The following is a 20400-nucleotide window of genomic DNA, read 5'->3' on the forward strand; positions in this document are numbered from 1 at the left end:
TATTATCAATATTTAAAACAGTTGAGTACATTTTTTCAGGATTCTCTGATGAATAGAAAGATCCAAAGATCAGCATTTATCTGAAATAGAAAGCTTTTGTAACATTATACACTACACTATTCAAAATCTTGGAGACAGTATCTTTTTTTTTAAAGAAATGATAGAAATTAATACTTTTATTTAGCAAGGATGCTTTAAATTGATCAAAAGTGATGATAAAGACATTTATAATGTTATTAAAGATTTTTATTTCAGATAAATGCTGTTCTTCTGAACTTTCCATTCACCAAAGAAACCTAAAAAAGATCTACTCAGCTGCTTTCAACTTAATAATAATAATACTATTATTAATAATAATGTTTTTTGAGCAGCAAATCAGAATATTAGCTTTGAAAACACAGGAATAAATTACATTTTAAAATATATTCAAATAGGAAAAGGTTATTTAAAATAGTAAAAATATTTTAAAATTTTACTGTTTATGCAGTAGTTTGGAACAAATAAATGCAGACTTGGTGAGCAGAAGAGACATCTTTAAAACCATTAAAAATCTTACTGTTCAAAAACTTTTGACTGGTAGTGTATTTACCTTAATTTTGTTTCAAACCTGTATGACTCAATTTTATCTGTGTAATAAAGGTGTGGTAACATTGGCAACTTTTTCAGAAGTGTATAAACCCAGAATTTTTGCCAGTTTTCTTTCAAATTTCGAGTTTTTATCTCACAATTTGTGAGTTCACATATGGCAATTCAGTTTTTTTTTCTGCCACATAATAAAAAATTGTGTTTACACCTCACAATTCTACGATGGTGTTTTAGTGCCTCGTTAAAAAAAAAAAAAAAAAAAAAGATTAAAGTCATAATATTTCAAGAATAAAGTTTAAATATTATTAGAATAAAGTCAAAATATTTCAAGAATAAAGTCAAAATTACAGGAATAATTTCATAATTTCTCGAAATATTTCAACTTTTTTCTTGTAATATTAAAGTCAAAATTAAGAGAATAAAGTTTCAAGAATAAAAATGTTTCAAGAATAAAATCAAAATTATGAGAATAAAGTCAGTTTTGAGAAAGTCGAAATGTTTTGAGAATAAAGTCAAAATTATGAGAATTAATTGGTAGCAATATCATATTTATATAGTTACAATTTTTTAAAAGTATATTCTAGCCTTTTGCGCGTACAAATGGCACAGTGTAATTCGCTATAAAACTGACAGATTTTGAAAGTCTCGAAACATTTCGACTTCATTCTCCAAACATTACGACTTTATTCTCTAAATATTATGACTTTAATCTCGTAATCTTTGATTTTTTTCCAAGTGGCACTAAATTCTATGATGATGACGGCATCGTAGAATTGTAGAAAAGCCGCAATTAACTTCATTAAACAATCATTAAACAATCTGCCCCACAGATGTACATAGCAATACACACAAAACCCACAATTTTAAACCAAAAATCACCTTCAAATTTAAATTCAAGCTTTTGTGTCTTTCTTCTTAGGTTAACGTGGGGTTGCTGGTCGTGAGCATGCTGGGATTCTGCCTTCCCAGTTATCTTCTGTGCTACGGCAGGCGGCTGCGCCGAGAGAAACAGGAGCGCGAAGAAGACCCCAAAATCTACGTCCAGATCAACAACGGCACAAACCCCGAGGCCTTTGTCTAACTGAAACGCACAAATGACAGCACCTAGCGTAGAGAGCGGAAAGAAGGAGGATGGGAAATAAAAGAAGAGAACTGAAGAAACACCTCCCTGATCCCTCCTTCCATCTGACACACACATTCATGTATTTTCAATAGGCACATTACACTCAAACAGGCACAAAATACAGCCAAAGCAACCAACAGTCTCACAATGTGCCACACAAACACACGTTTACACAGAAAGGACTGAACGGACACTGTGAAAGGCAGGTCTATCAAAAAAATGATGCCCTTGTCCATGAAAGAGACAAGGACATCAAGACTTTATATACTGCCTTGCGAGAAAGACGAGAAAGGCCCTCACGATTTTACCTTGATTCGGTGAATTTCACACCATGACGAAGCAGATTCAGTGAAATTCTCTCAGGTTTGAGGAAGCCTGATGACGCTTCCTGAACAGAGTATTATTACATCACTAGTGTTCAGCTTTGTTGCCAAGCTTTCAAACATTTGCATTTTTAGTGAACTGATATTAAATCACTATGAACACTTTACGTTGCTCTCAGCTCATAAAGCTGCTGAAAAGCAAGACGAGGACCCTCCATTGCTGTTTGAAACTGACAAACTACCTTAAAGCAGAGCAATTCTGCCGTTTTCATTGGAAGTGGGCAGATTTTAGATTTAATCTCATACAGTATATACAGTACCAGCATGCTTTGGACAGCATGAGCATGCAACTGCAGCTTTTTCTGAACTGGGCTGATTTTAAAAGACTTTCGGACCATGCCATCTGAGGCTAATGTAACCTAAAGACAATTTTAGTATGAAAATTGTGCTATTATTTGCTTAGGCATGCAGTTTCAGTACATCTATGTACATATCAGTCCATTCAGAAGGTTGTAGAAGCCATGTGGGTCTAAAAGGTTTGGATTAAGGTGGTATTGGCCTCACATTTCGATTAAGAGTGACTGATCTTCACCAGCAATACTATTCCACCCTGTACCACTTCCCCATGCAGTACTACTGGTTGAGCTTCACTTGTTACTTAGTGTTTTTTTCCTTATACTGACTCGAACAATTATTCAGGGTGTTTCACTTTTAGAGTAATAATTCATATCAGATGTATTCACCTGCAATATGATCCCTTCAAGCTTTGCTTTGGCATTGAGGGGTATAAAATGAGACACAGTGTACTCTCGGTAAAGAGATTAGATGCCATTATCGTATAAATATATATCTATATCTTGCACTACAGGGTTCATAATTACAGAGGTGCTTACATTAGCCATTACAGAGTAAACGCGTTCTGTTTCAACCTCATACATACATGAAAACCATGTTAGCCATACAACATACAAGATTTTTGTGTATGTTCTCATGATTTCTGGTTACTACGGTGCTTACTAGAATAGAAAAGCAAGGTTTCTGCATTGATACAGAAACTGAAAACACAGTTTAGTTAGGCTACTCAACCTTGTGGTGACTTGAATTTAATTCACAGCGATTAAAAAAGGGAGACTTTTGAGACATGCTTGACAATCCCTTTGGAAACCCATATATTTGTAGCTTATAATGGGTTTCAGGCCAGTATTGTGCCCTGTGAAAGACAAAACATGGTATCTATACATAACTGAGCGAAATTGGGTCTGATATGTCACGTGACAGATGGGTATTTTCAGAAAACAGTGTGAAAAATGGTGTAAAGTCAGTCAAATAGCTTTGAAATCAATTTAGCAATTCCAGTGTTTATGTAGTTATTGTGTTTTGCACAAATCAGTGAATATTTCTCGCAAAACATTGATTTTGAAGATGTTAAGGTTAGGGCTAAAGCAAATCCTCACTTGCTTTAACGGTATTTTCACTGTAAGCTTCTCTGAAATTATTGGTTTCTCTGTCAATTTTTGTACGAGATCCTGAATGAGTAAATATCTTCTCATAAATGTGACCTTATTTTCTGACCCCTTTGAAGAGGAGCAGGTCAGATCTTCCCAGCAACATCCACTTATCGTCTGTTACACTTTTTCGGATTATTTTCGCCATAGCCGAGGCTAGACGCGAGTTCTAGATGGTCTGCATTGAACATGCCTGGATATTGCAAGTGAATTCCAATCTACAGCAGTACTGTACTAAGCGTAATGAATGTGAGAGTGAACCCGTTTGCTCTCAGAATGAGAAGTAGCACTTTTTCTCACTGCCATACCTTAAATTTTCATTCTTTACTCAAGTCACATTTTTTGGTTTAAAATGTTGTTTATGATACCCCGTTGTACGTGTATGAGTGTGGAAAATGCCCATACGCTGAGATGTAAGAGGGAAGAAACGTGGGAAAGATCAGCTTTAACAACAGTGTTTTCTCTCTGTATTGTATTTTTTAGTGTCATTTGTTGATTATTTGGTTGATTTTTTCTACTCTGTAGTTTGTGTTTTCATTTACGTGTATGTGTAAATAGCATTTTCTCTATTTTTCTCTTTTTTGTGGGCGTTTTACTGTATTTGGCTTTTGGTTTTCTTCATTCTATCACTATATAGCAACTTTTTTTTTGAATAAATGTCCCAACAAAATATCAGATATATGAAAATGAATAAAAACAGATTAATTTGTATGAAATGTTTGGTTTTGTATTTTTTTCTGGTAATGCCTAAACCATTATGAATGGCTTATGAAGATCAATGTCAGTAAAGAGTACAGTAGATGGCAGTGTGAGTTCATCTGAAGAGTTTCTGCAAATTCATCTGCAATTTCAGTAAGTGTTGCAAGCTAGGAGACTGGCCAACAGTTTGAGCTGTTATAGGTATTTCTATAAAACGGTAAGAAAATTACTGTAAATGAGGATGTCTTAACAGGATGGAACCTAACTTAATGGGTATACATAATATCTTTTTCAAACTGAGAGTGAGAGAGAGTAAAAAAGAAAAAAACTAAACATGAAGACCCTCCCAGAAACCCATGTCAGTATCAGTAACGGACAGTATTGGGTAAAGTTACTTTTACTGTAAATGTAATGCATTATAATATTGCCTTAAATAATAATAATAATAAAAAGTAATTGTGTTACTTAGTTACTTTTTATGGAAAGTAAAGCATTATGTTACTTTTTTGTTTTTAATAAATTCAATTTTAGGCAAAAGTAAAAGCCCTTTCACACCAAAAAGGTAGTACTGTTCTTATTAATATTATTGAAATTAATTATTGAAGGTTGGCAGCGAAGATATAAATGGGATTAAATACATAAAGGATATTTGTTTCATTTGACATATTTAACAATAAGATTTTTAATGTTTTTTAAAAGAAGTCTCTTCTGCTCACCAAGCCTAATTTTTTTTATCCAAAGTACAGCAAAAACAGTAACATTTGTAAATATTTGTAAATATTTTCAAATAAATCTGAGCTTTCTGTTCACAGAAGAAACCTGAAAAATTATACCCAGCTGTTTTAAACATAATAATAATAATAATAATAATATTTTTAAAGCGGCAAATCAACATAATAGAATGATTTTTGAAGCATCATGTGACTGGAGTAATGATGCTAAAATTCAGCTTTGAAATAACAGGAATAAGTTACATTTTAAAATACATTCAAATAGAAATCGGTTATTTTAAACAGTAAAAATCTTTCAAAATTTTACTGTTTTTGCTGCACTTTGAATCAAAATAAATGCAGGCCTGGTGAGCAGAAGAGACTTCATCAAAAAAGTAAAAAATATTACAGTTCAAAAACTTTTGACTAGTATTAGGTAACTTGCGTTACATGTAACGCGTTACCCCAACACAGGTAACTGAATATTAATACGATGTCCCGTGTTTATGAGTTTAATATTTTATCCACTATATTAAGACTAATACATAAGAGGAGTATTACTTTTCACACGTGTAGATAGTGAATTCACGTGGAATGATGATAGACTAGTTATCTGTGGTCGTCATCCTGACTGGAAAGTCAGGTCTAGAACAGGTCATGCTTAGATTTAAATACAACAACAGCTTCACACCCAAATCCCTCCTGTTGTAGTCTCATCCTACATTTAAAACCAGCGGAACAAGAACATCTACCTGACATCCCAGTGGACGATCAGCCAGAGTCACAGTTCTATAAAACTGCCGTTTGCGTGCGTGTTAAACATCTGACCAGGGTGTGGCGCAACGTTCTATACGCGGCTCTCGACCAATCAGATTCGCTCCTGGTCGGGTTTTCAAGCTTGTGGGTGTGGTTGCCGTGACGACGCGGCGCTCCTGTCGACATCTTTCAGGAAATGAATTTAAAGAAATGAGAAATCCAGGAACTTGAACTGAGACGAGTCACTGTGGGGAGGACCGAAGAGTCGAAGAATAAACTCTGTTTAAGCTAGTTTGGATGTTGGACACGCCGAGCAGAAAGAGATAACATGTTGATAAAAGAATTGTAAGTATTTAAGTATGATTTAATTGAGTTGAAGTTTTTATGTGGCGCTGAACTTGACTTATGGGCGCGTGTTTGGTAACTTTCACCGGCTGCTTCCTAATGAAGTGGATTTATGTTGATTTTTGAGTAATGAATTATGGGTGTTTTTTTTCGGTGTGCTAATTAGGTTATATCAAATTATCTGAAGGTTAATTTACAGTCCTGTTTTGTAATACATTATTATATATTCCAGTCAATCAAGATGAGCAGTTATAATGAGTCATCAGTTTATTTACTTTACAAAGTGAAAGAAATAGGGCGTAACGTTACTTTTTTTTCTTTCATTTTTTGAAGTTGCAAAACTCTTAAAGTTGCAAACTACAGGTAGTTTGAATGTGATTGTCACATGCTACCGTTCCGCCGGTCACGCGTCATAATGCACCGTTGTTCACGTCATAGTGCACTTTGAGATTTAAACATGCTGTAGTATGTACATATTCAGTTACTAAATAGACCTGTAACTATATTATGACATTAGTATTCACGTAACAAGCAAATGAATCCTACCTGAGGTAAATGAGCTGTAAAATATTACATTAGACGTCACTACGTTGACGTTATGATGTCATTACTACCATGATTTTTATGAAACTTTTAATTCGACAAGATTTACAACGTCATGGAAAGCTTGAGAGTTACCAGGGGATTTGAAAATATCAGAGGGATTTAAACTGAGAAATAATCCTGGTTTTAAAAGATTAGTATGCATTTGTTCAACAGTTTAACTTTTTTGGTTGTAATAACATTTTCTGGAAGTTTATTTATTTTCAGTATGCAGAAATCCGCTTTTTTTGTTGTCTATGGTTTGTGGCCAGAAACTTTACCCATATACACTCTTAAAAATAAAGGTGCTTCACGATGCCATAGAAGAAACTTTTTTGTCTAAATGGTTCCATAAAGAACCTTAAACATCTGAAGAACCTTTCTGTTTGTGGTGAAAGAAGGTTCTTAATATTATGTAAAGGTAAGAAAGAGATGGTTCTTTAAAGAACCTTTGACTGAATGGTTCTTTGTGGAACCAAAAATGGTTCCTCTATGGCATCGCTGTGAAGAACCTTTTAAAGCACCTTTATTTTTAAGAGTGTATGTGACCCTTGATCACAAAACCAGTCATAAAGTATTTTTTTTTTTAATTGATATTTACATTTATATATCATCTGAAAGCTGAATAGCTTTCCATTGATGTATGGTTTGTTAGGATAGGACAATGTTTGGCTGAGATACAACTATTTGAATATATGGAATCTGAGGGTGCAAATCTAAATATTGAGAAAATCGCCTTTAAAGTTGTCCAAATTAACTTTATAGCAATGCATATTACTAATCAAAAATTAAGTTTTGATATATTTACTGTAGGAAATTTACAAAGTATCTATATGAAACATGATCTTTACTTAATATCCTAGTGATTTTTGGCACAAAAGAAAAATCGATCATTTTGACCCATACTATGTATTTTTGGCTATTGCTGCAAATATAGCCGTGCTGCTTAAGAGTGGTTTTGTGGTACAGGTTCACATATGTAGTATCTTATTCTAATTTGAGACCACTCAATGACATAAACTCATTATGAAACATATTATCAGAACATTGTTGTTTCATGATTGCAAAGAGATGTGTCAGGTCAGGTTACTGAATAAAGGAACATCAGTTATTAATAATTAATGTGCTCTGTTGTTTGTAATATTATTATATACAAAATAATGCTTGTTGGCATTCCAAGAGGATACTGAGTTTTCAAGAAAGTAAATGTGATTGAATGAATGAAAAGTTCAAAGGTTGTTGTTGTTGTTTTTGCTGACTCTGTTGTTTTTTGTCTTTCAGTCGGATTGTCCTGCCCATTTCTGTTGAAGAGGTATGTGCTTCCGTATGGTTTATATTTCTGAAGAGTTTCTATTTTAGTTTAGTCATATTTTGAAAGACACTCACGAATGTATTTTTGGCATAATTCTTCCATTACTCCAGTTTTCCGGTTTTCGCCCAGTTTTTTCTGATGGGCTGGACTGTTTAGACATTAAGAAGATGAATTGAAACAAACAGTCTGAGGTTTGTGGGAAAGTGGCCTAGTTAACTGCAGGCCTGTGTATAGTACACAAGGACAGGCTGTAATTAATTGTAACCTGAAACTGAGCTTATCAGACTTTATCAAGTGTACCATCTCTGTTGCAGCTTACTAAGCAAAGGCTGAATTTGTTTTGTCCCTGTCATTTCTTCCCCTCCCTGTTGTAGTATTTGTTGATGTAGGCTGGGGTGTTTTTTACCCTTTTTACCTTTGATTGACTTGTTCTGTATCTGTTGTGTTTGAATAAGAAATCGTTGAAGAAGTCAATTGTTCTTGTCTAAAGAGCAGTAAAGGTTTGACATGTGTAGTTGAATTCCTTTCTTTTCTGCGTGACAGGCCATATAATAAAGACTGAGAATTGAACTACCCAACCAGCTGAAACAGGAAGCATCTATAGGATGTTAAATTGTTGAAGCTGGTTTTGTAGACATACCAAATGTCGATGCAGTCAGAGGGGCTTCTGAGAGCTGCATGACTCATTCTGTCAGGAAGTCAGTAATTTATACTGGTTTAATGAAAATAAGTATAATTACGAAAAATTAAGTAGCTTAATATCAGTTATCGGCCGATATTTGAGTCTGTTTTATTTGGTATAATTGATGTTGGATATTTAATTGTACATGCTCATTTTGTTTGTGTTTATATTTAGCTTTCCATTGGCGTCATATAATTCTCATTTAATGTTAAACTTTAAAAACTATTTATAACACTGTTAATCATAATCTTTAACAAATCTCAGATGTGCATTAAAATATTGTGATCCCTAAATTCACTTGTAGCACAACTGATTTAGTTGTTTTAATTTATTTACTCACAGATAGTATAAATTTTTAATATCTGCCATTTATCAATTATTAGTCATTATGTAATAATTATCACCAGAACTTTTCAGTTTTTTTCATACTGCATATTATGATTTAAATCTGTCTTCATTCATATGTAGCATTTAAAATTGATTGTTTTTATTGTTTTATATTTTTTTATTTATGTAAAAATTGTATTGATTTTTAACATTTTATCAGTTTCATGTCATCCCATTACAATTATCGGTTTGTTTTCACATTGAGAATTTGAATAAAATGTTTCCAAAACAGGTAAAATATTTTTCTATTCACTGTTTATAGTGTTGGGCAGTAGCTGGTTAGAGTTGTAGAAATAGAGATGCACATACTCTACCAGTCAAAGGTTTTTAAACAGTAAGATTTTTAATGTTGTTGGGGTTTTTTTTAAATTATTTTTTTATTATTCTCTTTTGCTTACCAAGCCTGCGTTTATTTGATTCAAAGTACAGCAAAAACAGTAAAATTCTGAAATATTTTTACTATTTAAAATAACTGCTTTCTATTTGAATATATTTTAAAAAGTAATTTATTCGTGATTTCAAAGCTGAATTTTTTTTGCATCATTACTCCAGTTACATGATCTTCAAAAATCATTGTAATGTGCTGATTTGCTGTTAAAAAATTTTTATTATTATTATTGTTTTGTTGTTGTTGTTCAATTTATTTTAAAAACTTCTTTTTTCAGGTTTCTTTGATGCATAGAAAGTTTGAGAAGAACAGCATTTATATGAAATAAAAAGCTTTTGTAACATTATAAATGTCTTTTATCATCACTTTTGATCAGTTTAAAGCGTCCTAGCTAAATAAAAGTATTAATTTCTAGCTTTTAAAATTTAGCTTTGGTCACAGGAATAAATTACATTTTAAAATATGTTCAAATATAAAAAGTTTTATTTTATCATTTAAAAAGTTATTTTAAATGATACAATATTTCACAATTTTACTGCTTTTGATGTATTTTAGATCAAATAAATGCAGGCTTGGTGAGCAGAAGAGACTTCTTTAAAAAACATTAAAAATCTTTAAAAACTTTTGACTAGTAGTATACATTTTCTGGAAACATTAGACACCAGTTTCCCTCTTTTCTGTCATCAGATTATAGGGTTTGAACACTTCCTCTATAATTGTGTCCATTTGTTTATGGCACACCAGCTTGCATATGGCTATTTGTCTATGTAGATGTTGAATCAGCTCAAATGCAAATGCACAGCTTGGCCGAATACATTCACAATCAGTGTGTTTTTGTATGTCATTAAGACATGTTATACTGTAATTTGCATATGACCAAGCGAAGTTAACATTATTCTCTCATCTGCAGTACCAGGTGGGTCAGCTGTACTCAGTAGCAGAGGCCAGTAAGAATGAGACGGGTGGTGGAGAAGGGGTGGAGGTCCTGAAAAATGAGCCCTATGAGAAAGAGAATGGAGAGAAAGGACAGTACACACACAAGATCTACCACTTGCAGAGGTAATAATCATCATAATATTAATTACTCAGTACTGTGGTCTGTATTGTAGTAGCCTGGTATTATACGTTTTATAAGGGTATTCTAAACAGAAAAATTGGTTATAGTCTGTATTTTACAGTTTCTCTCTGTCTTATGCAGTAAAGTGCCAGGTTTTGTACGGTTACTGGCCCCTACATCTGCCCTGAGTATCCATGAGAAGGCCTGGAATGCTTATCCTTACTGTCGCACAGGTACCGTCCAAAATAACACAGCTTTACAGCAACTGTACTGTACTGTACTGAACAACTGTTCATATATGATTGATCTCTGAAAAACAAAACTCATAAGAATGATGATATTCACACGTTTTTTTTTTTTTTTTTATGTGCTCCCTACATCATCATTCATCACTCCAGTTCTTACGGTGAGTGTATGAGACACCTATGTGTAATTAAATGACACCTTTTCTATTTATATTACTATTAATAATCAGCATGAATAGTTCTTTTAGTAAGTATAAGCAGGTTTTATTCTTAAATATCCATTATCCTTAAAAAGTTTGGAGTTTTTTAAAAATAGTTATTGAAAGTTTCTATGCTCACCAAGGCTGAATTTATTTGACTAAAAATAACATAATAACCTTATTATTGCAAAATAGTATTACAATTCAAAATAAATGTTTTCCATTTGAATAATGTAAATGTAATTTATTCCTGTGATGGCGAAGCTGAATTTTCTGCAGTCTTTACTTCAATCTTCAGTGTCACATGACCCTCCAGAAATCATTTTATATGCTGATTTGGTGTTCAACAAATGTTTCTTATTATCAGAGTTGAAAATATTTGTGCTGCTTATTTTTATAGTAACAGAGTTGAAGAGAAAGTTCAACTCTGAAGAGAAAAAGAACAGCATTTATTTAAAATGTAAATCATTTGTAACATTATAAATGCCTTTGCTGTCACTACTGATCAATTTAATGCATCCCTGCTGAATAATAGTGTTAAAATCTTACTGATCCCAGACTTTTGAACAGTAGTATGTATGGTTCAACCAATATGTGTTTTCCAGGACTGATACCGATTATTACAGATCAAGTAGGCCAATAAACCGATATTTTGAATCAATATATATTTGTAGTGTAAAAATGAATTTCAAAATTAAGCATAACATGCGCTCTGACAAAAAAAATCTTTAAATGCTTTTAAATTTTATCAGCAAATCAGTTTTAAACTCCGATACCAATAACCATAAAAATGCTTAATATTGGTGCCGATAATCGGCCAGGCTATGTATCAATGTATATCAAATCTATTGTGTTTGTTTTATAGAATGAGTACATGAAGGACAATTTTCTTATCATGATTGAGACATGGCACAAGCCTGACCTCGGTGACCAGGACAATGTGAGTAGACAGCCGACAGTATGAAGATTAATGTGCGCAATGATTTAATTACGGTGCAATAAATCAATGCTGTATTACAAGAAGCTGTAAGAAACTTATAAACTAACCATGTCCTTTCTGTTTATTTGTTGTTTATTCATTTTGAAGGTCCATAAGCTTGACCCTGAACAGTGGAAGAAGGTTGAGGTGGTACACATTGACATTGCTGACAGGTCTCAGGTGGACGCTAAGGTAAGGAAAACTGAGTTCGTACTTCAGATGCATAGATTCAGACTTTAAAACATGCTGACATGTTGATCTTCAAAGGACTACAAACCAGACGAGGATCCAGCTACATTTAAATCACAGAAGACTGGTAGAGGGCCATTAGGACCTGACTGGCAGGTGTGTATGGTTTCACAAATTGTTTTTAGATAAATATCTCCAGCATATTTGTAAAGGAATTGATTGTGTTTGTTCCTGTGTGTTGCAGAAAGAACTTCCTAAGAAGACAGACTGCCCTCACATGTGTGCCTATAAACTAGTCACTGTCAAGTTCAAGTGGTTTGGCCTACAAAATAAAGTGGAGAGTTTCATTCACAAGGTATAAAACGCCTCATGCTGTTTTCAGTTTGACTCACTTTATCAACAAAACATCCATTATAACATCATAGAGGTGTGGTTTAGAAGGATAAACAGTTAGTGTTTGTTCAGTGTTAGTCTTTTTTAATGCAGTGACTCATGAAACATTAATGTTTGTTTGGTTTTACCTCAGCAAGAGAAGCGTCTGTTTACCAGCTTCCACAGGCAGCTCTTCTGCTGGCTAGACCGATGGATCAATCTGACCATGGAGGACATCCGCCGCATGGAGGAGGAGACGCAGAAAGAGCTTGATAATGTGAGTTCAACAACTTTTTTCAAATTATATCTGAGTGGAACAAAACAGCGTTACTTGTTTGAACGCTGCCACATGGACCGTTTAACCGCTCTGCTCAAATGGCAAAGGGCTTACTAGAGCAGATGCTTTTACTCGCTGATAACTCGGTCACGCAAGCAGTAAATAGTCCTGTGAGATCCAGTGTGAGGCGTTTGAATTCGGCAAAGAACACAAATGACTCTGATGTAAACTATTTTACAGCCAGATGAAACAGCACTGACAAACAGGAGAAAAACTGTGCGGAACGAGACTTTTTCAGTCTACAAATCATCATCATTTACCATGGATTTACTGTAGTAACACTAACTGCACCATTGTATTGTGGCAGAAATGTCGGATATTCATATAGAATTTTATTATATTATTTATTTAGACATGTATTGAATGTATTAAAGGAGTAATGGAGTAGAATTACAGTATTTTTGTGATTACAGTATTGTTTGTGCATTTATACTAAATCTATTTAGACTGTTTTTCATAGAAATAGAAACCAAGTAGTTACATTTTTACCATGGTATTGAGTAGGGCTACCCTCAACTAAAGATCTTTCTGGTTGACTAGTAGTCGTTTATTTTAAGGATTAGTTGACTATTAGTTGCACGTTTAATAAATCATATAAATCATAATAATGAGCCTTTAATTGCCTGCTTAGCCTGATAAGCACTCAAGTGCACGAAAAAAAAAAACTTACCACAGAACACCGGCAGATAAAATAATTCTGAATGTGTCAGGGAAAAACAGCAAGGAGACTGCATTAATTTTTTAATAATTTATTGATAAACTGGTAGTTTCTTTGTTTTCGGCGTAATGAATTTGGCGACAGTAGTGGATGCGCCTATATGTTTCATATGGATTATAATCAGAGAATTTGTTTTCTATTTGAATTGGTTTATTTAAAAGTAGACCTTGTACTCGCTATAGATATAACCTATACTTTTTATGTCTGTAAAACAAGTATACATGGAGTTTTGAAGTTTTGCGCTCAAGTTCACAGAGATCGAGTTGGCAGAATATGCATCCTGTTTGCTTTCATTATTTTACAAAAGCACCAGGTTTCATTGTTATTCTGAGTGCACAAAAATAAATGTAGAGTCTTTACAGATTCAAAAGATGTATTAATTTTTCTCCAAAAATGGAGTATTTTAACAGCAAGTGACCACACCAGTGCCTCCATCTGTCATGCAGTGAGCGTGCTACAATTCAGCTCCACACAGACAGATAGAACAGAACATTAGATTGAATGGCCATGTAAAGTTGCTACTACTTACGTATTTCAGATGAAAAGCCATATTTAAGGTTGATGAATGATGAGCGAGCGTTTGGATGTCCTGCCCGATACTATATTATCACATAGACCAGTTATTAATGCTCTGTCAGTCACGTACTAAGTGACTTCACCACTTCCTGTGGATTTTTTTTTTTCCTGTGACTAATAAAATTTTGGTCGACCAAGTCTCCTCTTGTTGACTAACGGTTAGTCAACAGCCCTAGTTTTGAGGAGCTTTATGTGTGGTTTTAATTGTTTTTTTTTATGATGTAACATGTTTGTCATGTTCTGACCATAACGAGAAGTTTTACCATAGGATAGGACAATATTTGGCCGAGATACAACTATTTAAAAATCAGGAATCTGAGGGTGCAAAAAAAAAATCAAAATATTGAGAAAATCACATTTAAAATTGTCCAAATGAAGTTCTTAGTGATGCGTATTACTAATCAAAAATGAAGTTTTGATATATTTACGGTAAGAAATTTACAAAATATCATCATGCAACATGATCTTTACTTAATATCCTGATGATTTTTGGCATAACAGAAAAATCGATAATTTTGACCATACAATGTATTGTTGGCTATTGCTACAAATATACCCGTGCTACTTAAGACTGGTTTTGTGGTCCATCAGAATCAAGGACCGGAGCTATCTGTTTTATAAATTAAAATTACAAATGACAACTAATTGAAATAAAATAAGATGAAGTACTAAAATTACTAAAACTTAACTGAAAACAACGACAAATTAACAAAATTAAGAAAACAAATTTAAATGAAAACAGAAAAAAGCTACTAAAATAACACTGATACACTAGAGATCCTTGTTGATGGTGTTAAGTTTGGTCAGAGGAGATATTTAATCTCATATAATTTATGGGTTTATTGATATTAAAGTTGTGGGTGATACCGATAAGATGATAATTAGTTTAATGTTGTGACTAATAAATTCATAAAATAGTAGATATTAGAATGTATACAGTTTGTGACTAAATAAATTGAAACGCTAAACTAAAAACAAAAAATTTGTGTGCTTCAAGTGAATTTGGGCGTTATTATAATGTACTGTATGAAAAATATTAATTATGAAGTTTGCTAAAGATTACATTTAACTGTTTTAAGTCAATAGTGAAGGTAAAATGAGCATGCATAATTAAATATTCCAATATTAATAATCTAATACTTACAAGTCTTTTTTCTACCATAGATGCGAGAGAAGGATCCAGTGAAAGGGATGTCTGCTGCAGACGAGTGAGGCGCTGCAGCTAATATTGTGAGTATAGCTTATATATTTATATATACATTTATTTTAATTATTATGATTCTTTATTAAATTTTGTTATTTTCATTTTTGCTATATTTCAGCTGCATCCTAGTATTGGAAAAAGTCTCTGCAGTATGATGGGCTGCTCTCTCTCTTTCTTCATGTTTCACTCCAGTAGTTTTTCCTCTATTCTTCACATCTACACCCAGGACATCCCATTCAGAGGTGTTTCTTACACTAATAAATAGCAATATGTTTTTTGTTTTTTTTCAGCCCATGTTTTTGCCTTATGTCTGTCAACTTTTATTTTGAAACAGTCTCAAATGTTTACTTTTTTTTTTTAACAAATTTGACCGACATCAGCACTTACGTTAAAAAAAAAATCCCCTCCCTCACTACTTATATCACCAGCATGTTAACATGTTTACATGTTTCTCTAAAACCAACATTTCCACTCTCGATGTATTTGCTGCAGGTTTTGTTGTTTTATTTGTACAAGATGAAGCTGCCTCATGACAAATCAGCATGAGTTTATGGTATTAGCGGGTTGCAGCTGACCCATTGTTACTCATAAGCCACTTTTCTCAGGACTTTTTGTAGATTTGAAAGGACTGAATTCTCATGTGGTAATACCAGTTTACAGTGATGATGTAACAAACTTGCTTCAGTTCACCTGAATTTCCACACAGCGTCTAGGGCGTTAAATATCATGTCATGTTGGGTTGGCGATGTATTAGCAAATGTTTTGAGCTATGCATTCTGCCTCTGTCATACGAGGCTTAATTATGAACTGTATTCAGACTTTTCAATTGTTCTGTTCTGTTCCACTTTTCCCCTTAAAAGGCTCTGTGTGTTTATTGGGCTCAAAAACAATGTAATACTCGTTTCATAATTATGCCTGATATGCTCATGATCTGATAATGACATTAAAAAGAATTTATATTATTAATGTCTGTAGTATGTATTTTTTTAATGGTCTCTGTGGTGTGTGGAGATACTGAGAGCTCATTTAGCAAATATAAAGTCCTTGTGGTCAAAGTTTTTTTTTTTCTCCTCACTTGGATTTTAGGTAAACCGATTTAAGGGTTTACTTGGGGTTATTGTGTATTAAGGTCCAGCTTCCAGCATTCGTTCAATAACTATTATGTGCTGATTGACAGCTTATATTTACCAATTTACAAGTTTAGACTACATTTACAACGAGTCACCAATGTAGACAAACTGAACTCCACCAGCAATGTGTACTTACCAGGCTGCAAGTAATTTAAATGCATGTTCAATGCTTAAATCTGATTGGCTGGCGAACGTTCTAAGGTGTGCAATTATTTTCAGGGAAAACACTGCAAAAGTAGTTCCAAGCAGGTACTGATCACATTACATATCCATGTCACTCCACCAAACTATTTAAGTTACTTTACAGCCTAAAACAGGAAAAGAACAAAAACCCACAACGACACTGACCAAGCAAATAAATGTAGTAAACAGGATAAAAACTAAATACTTCCATGTTTTTGCCGCAAAATAACATTTTATTCTATTCTATTTCTCCCGCGCTCTCTCTCCCTAACACACACATACAGTACACGAGTGTTGCCAAGTCCGCGGTTTTCCCGCGGAATTGGGCTACTGTAACACTGTCCGCGGGTTAAAGCGCCCATTAAAACGCGTATTTTACCCCAAGAACGCGATTTTTAACGCGATTGGGCTACTTTGTGTAGCAATTAAAACGGCTTTTGTTGTGAAAACCTGGCAACCCTGCTATGGACCCACCAGCACAGAAATGTGTTGTCAGCGCTGCTCTGGCGATTTTTATCAGTAAAAATGTCGAAAAACTCCAATCGTGTTTTCTCCCTCAACTTCAAAAATCATTTCAAAATCATCCTACATCGCTGCAGAAGTACCGACCCAGTCTTTGCAAAATGAACATGCAAAGAAGATCAAACACCCTTAACAAAAAAGGTAAAACTGCAATATAGGACGGTTTTGAAGTTGAGGGAGAACATGAGATGGGAGTTTTTCGACATACCCTAACTGTCACGAACCGGAACAAAAACAGTCCAGGCAGAGTAAGAGAAGATGAGCGTTTGGCATTAAAAAGTATAGAAATTGTATTATTTTTATTTAAAAAAAAAAAAACGATTGCTAATGAAAGTCCTTTGTGAAAGTAGTTAGCAGGGTTGCCAGATCTGTATAACAAAACCAGCCTAAAGCAAATTAAACTAATCCAAATAACAAAACTGAAAATATTCCAGTCCCATTCCTAATATACATATTTTAGTCTCTGTTTTGTTTGTGCATTATACAAAATTAAAACTTAAAACTGCAGTAGTAATTATAAACACATTCTGATTCATCTTTAAGACTTAGAGGTGGTTAACAAAATTTTTGTTGTAATGGGTTGGTAATGGGTCCTTACTTTTTGAACTATTTACAAACGAACTACACTACCAGTCAAAAGTTTCTGAATGTTTTATCAACCTGCAGATGCTCATTTTAACAGGCTTTTATTCAAGTAGTGATTACAGCATATTGAATAATATATACATAACCGGAAAAATCGATACACTGCTCCGACAAATGCCGGTGTTCAAAAAGGTCCGGTGCGATAAAGGTCCTGAACCAGTTGCTGCGCAAAATGATTCAGTGTTTGGAAGCGCTCGAAACACCACACGCTTGTGACGCCTGATGGTCACAAGAACTTAGGCTAAAACATGCATTAAAACAGCTTTTACTAACTCAATGCAAAAGTTTTATTTAAAGTATAATACATGAAATACAATAAAAATAAAAAAGGACCTTTAAATACTAAGTATATGTGTTTTTTAAGAATATTTGAAATATTTATCATATCTGTATTTGCTGAGATTCTATTCATTTTTGTGACGCGCTTGTTGAGAAGACATCATGTTTGTTTTCTTTATTTTATAAATTAAAGCACCGTTAACGTTTTGTTGATATAAAATTAGACCATTTATAGTTCCGAATGATGTATTACTCTTACATTTATGAGAAAAAAAGACGGAATATTTTCAATGGTTTCCACTGAAAAAATGCCAGTGATTGCGCTGGCGCCTCCATCATGTCCTGCAAAGCGCGCCTCAGCTTCCCCTCTCCGCACAAATGAGTGGAGACGCGCACACATTTATAGGTTTAAAGATTATAACATTGTTTTATACTTTATTGATTTTATTTTAGGCAAGTCGTGATGATTTGAGAAGGTAAAATTGATCAAACAGACTATGATCAGTCCTCCGCTGGCCGCTTGGTTGTTACTTTAAAAAACAAAAACTTGCATTTAACGAAAAAAAAAATATTTAAACGTTTTTCTAAATGAACTTAATAAAAAACGAAAAGAAAATTTAATCACATGGCCATTATATAAAAACTGAACCATTTTAATAGCTGAAACAGTATTATAAGCTATTTAGTGAGAAGAGGGGAAAAAGGGGAGAAGGGCCGCGCTGTTCAAGCAGGTGCGCGCTGCGCGTATCACGCTGAAACCGTCTTAACGTGTATTTACTAAAATTATTTCTGCCTTGCTGGCCCCAAACAGTTACATTTGTTTTTAAACCACAATTCTTGTCCACTGTGTTTCCACAACTTCCACTTCAGCATCAGCTTTACTAAACCCTTATAATGGTGTTTAAGTAAAAAAGTACTTATCGAAAATTGTTCTTTTGTGTAGGCTATTTCCATCTGTGAAAGCTGCTAAATCATATAGAGGACTTAGTAAGCAGGAAAGGGCGCAATATTTAAAAATAAATAAATAAATAAAAAAATTAACCTGTGGTAAAGATGCATACAAGCAGTAATAAGATATTAGCCTAATACCTGACCGGAAATGAGGAAAAATACAGGAAAAATAAGGTGGATACTGATTAATTTCCAGCAATAATTACCTTTAAAACCCATTTGAACACCTCATGAAAAACACTCACAATGCAATTCAGAGATTTTATTACAAAACAAGTCACTTAAAAAGACAAAGTCATCGACATAGCAAGGTAGAAGAAAGCTGATCTTAGGCTAGTGCAATTATACGAATCATCAGCAAGCAAATGATAATTTTATAAAAATAAAATAAAAAATAAATATATCAGCCTACAGTCAAGCTTTACAAGGGCTCTGAATCTGATTTCTGCATGCTTCAACATTAAATCCATTCATCTTCAGATCTGTTCTTCAGAAACAGTAATAATAGGACACTTTTATTACCTAAACTTTACAATAACGGCTCCATTTTAAATACGGTTCAATACAGAAAAAAAATACATCAGGGTTTAAGGCATCAAAGCACTGAATCAGTAGAATACAGTGCCAGAGTGTCCGAGAACCAACGAAAACAGTCCAAAATAAAGACCCATTGGAGATGAATGTTGAAAAAGCAACTCGGTCTAATTATTTTGAGCTCCATAAAATGGATTCAAGTCGTCACTAAAGTTTCGTTGCATGACGTGTGGGTGTCATGACGTCATCGCGTTTCCTGTGTATGCGGAGAGCTCATCTGCGCTCCCAACACCGTTGTTGATTTCTGAGGGATGAAATGAACATAAAACTTATTAGCCAGAGTTTCACAGGGCAGATCTGCATACATATACATATATATATATATATATATATATATATATATATATTTCTTTATTTCTATTTCAGATAATTGTTCTTCTTAACTTTCTATTAAAAAAAAATATATTTCTGAAACAAAATAATTGTTCTTCTTAACTTTCTATTAAAAAAAAAAACCTGAAACAAAATCAGCTGTTTTCAACAACAACAACAACAACAACAACAACAATAATAACAATAATAATAATAATAATAATAATAATAATAATAATAATAATAATAATGTTTTTGAGCAGCAAATCAGAATATTAGAATGATTTCTGAAGGATCATGTGACTGGAGTAATGATGCTAAAAATTCAGATTTGAAATCACAGGAATAAATTTCATTTTAAAATATATTCAAATAGAAAACCGTTATTTTAGATAGTAAAAATATTTCAAAATTATACTGTTTTTGCTGTACCTCGGATCAAATAAATGCAGGCTTGGTGAGCAAAAGAGACTTTCCGTGGCTGTATTAACCAGGCTTTATCTCCAAACA

General features: G+C 33.5%; 2 protein-coding genes across 4 annotated transcripts in view; both read left to right on the forward strand.

Annotated features, from left to right (window-relative positions):
- The window catches only part of slc43a2a (solute carrier family 43 member 2a), a 33936-nt gene extending 29684 nt beyond the window's left edge, over window positions 1–4252 (forward strand). For all 3 annotated transcript variants that reach the window (XM_051129138.1, XM_051129140.1, XM_051129139.1), the window contains one exon: window positions 1505–4252. In XM_051129138.1, the coding sequence (XP_050985095.1) occupies window positions 1505–1666 (162 nt within the window). In that variant the 3' untranslated portion in view covers window positions 1667–4252. The remainder of the gene's footprint in view (window positions 1–1504) is intronic.
- Window positions 4253–5902: 1650 nt separating this feature from the next.
- Window positions 5903–16236, forward strand: pitpnaa (phosphatidylinositol transfer protein, alpha a). The gene is made up of 12 exons (XM_051129142.1): window positions 5903–6046; window positions 7910–7940; window positions 10308–10456; window positions 10596–10687; window positions 10853–10860; window positions 11765–11839; window positions 11987–12070; window positions 12146–12223; window positions 12312–12422; window positions 12594–12716; window positions 15235–15300; window positions 15393–16236. Exons 1-11 carry the CDS (start codon window positions 6030–6032, stop codon window positions 15280–15282), a joined length of 816 nt encoding a protein of 271 aa, XP_050985099.1. The 5' UTR covers window positions 5903–6029; the 3' UTR covers window positions 15283–15300; window positions 15393–16236.
- The last annotated feature ends 4164 nt before the right edge of the window (window positions 16237–20400 follow it).

The sequence above is a fragment of the Labeo rohita genome, chromosome 15 (assembly GCF_022985175.1).
Source record: "Labeo rohita strain BAU-BD-2019 chromosome 15, IGBB_LRoh.1.0, whole genome shotgun sequence".
Taxonomy (NCBI): Eukaryota; Metazoa; Chordata; class Actinopteri; order Cypriniformes; family Cyprinidae; genus Labeo; species Labeo rohita.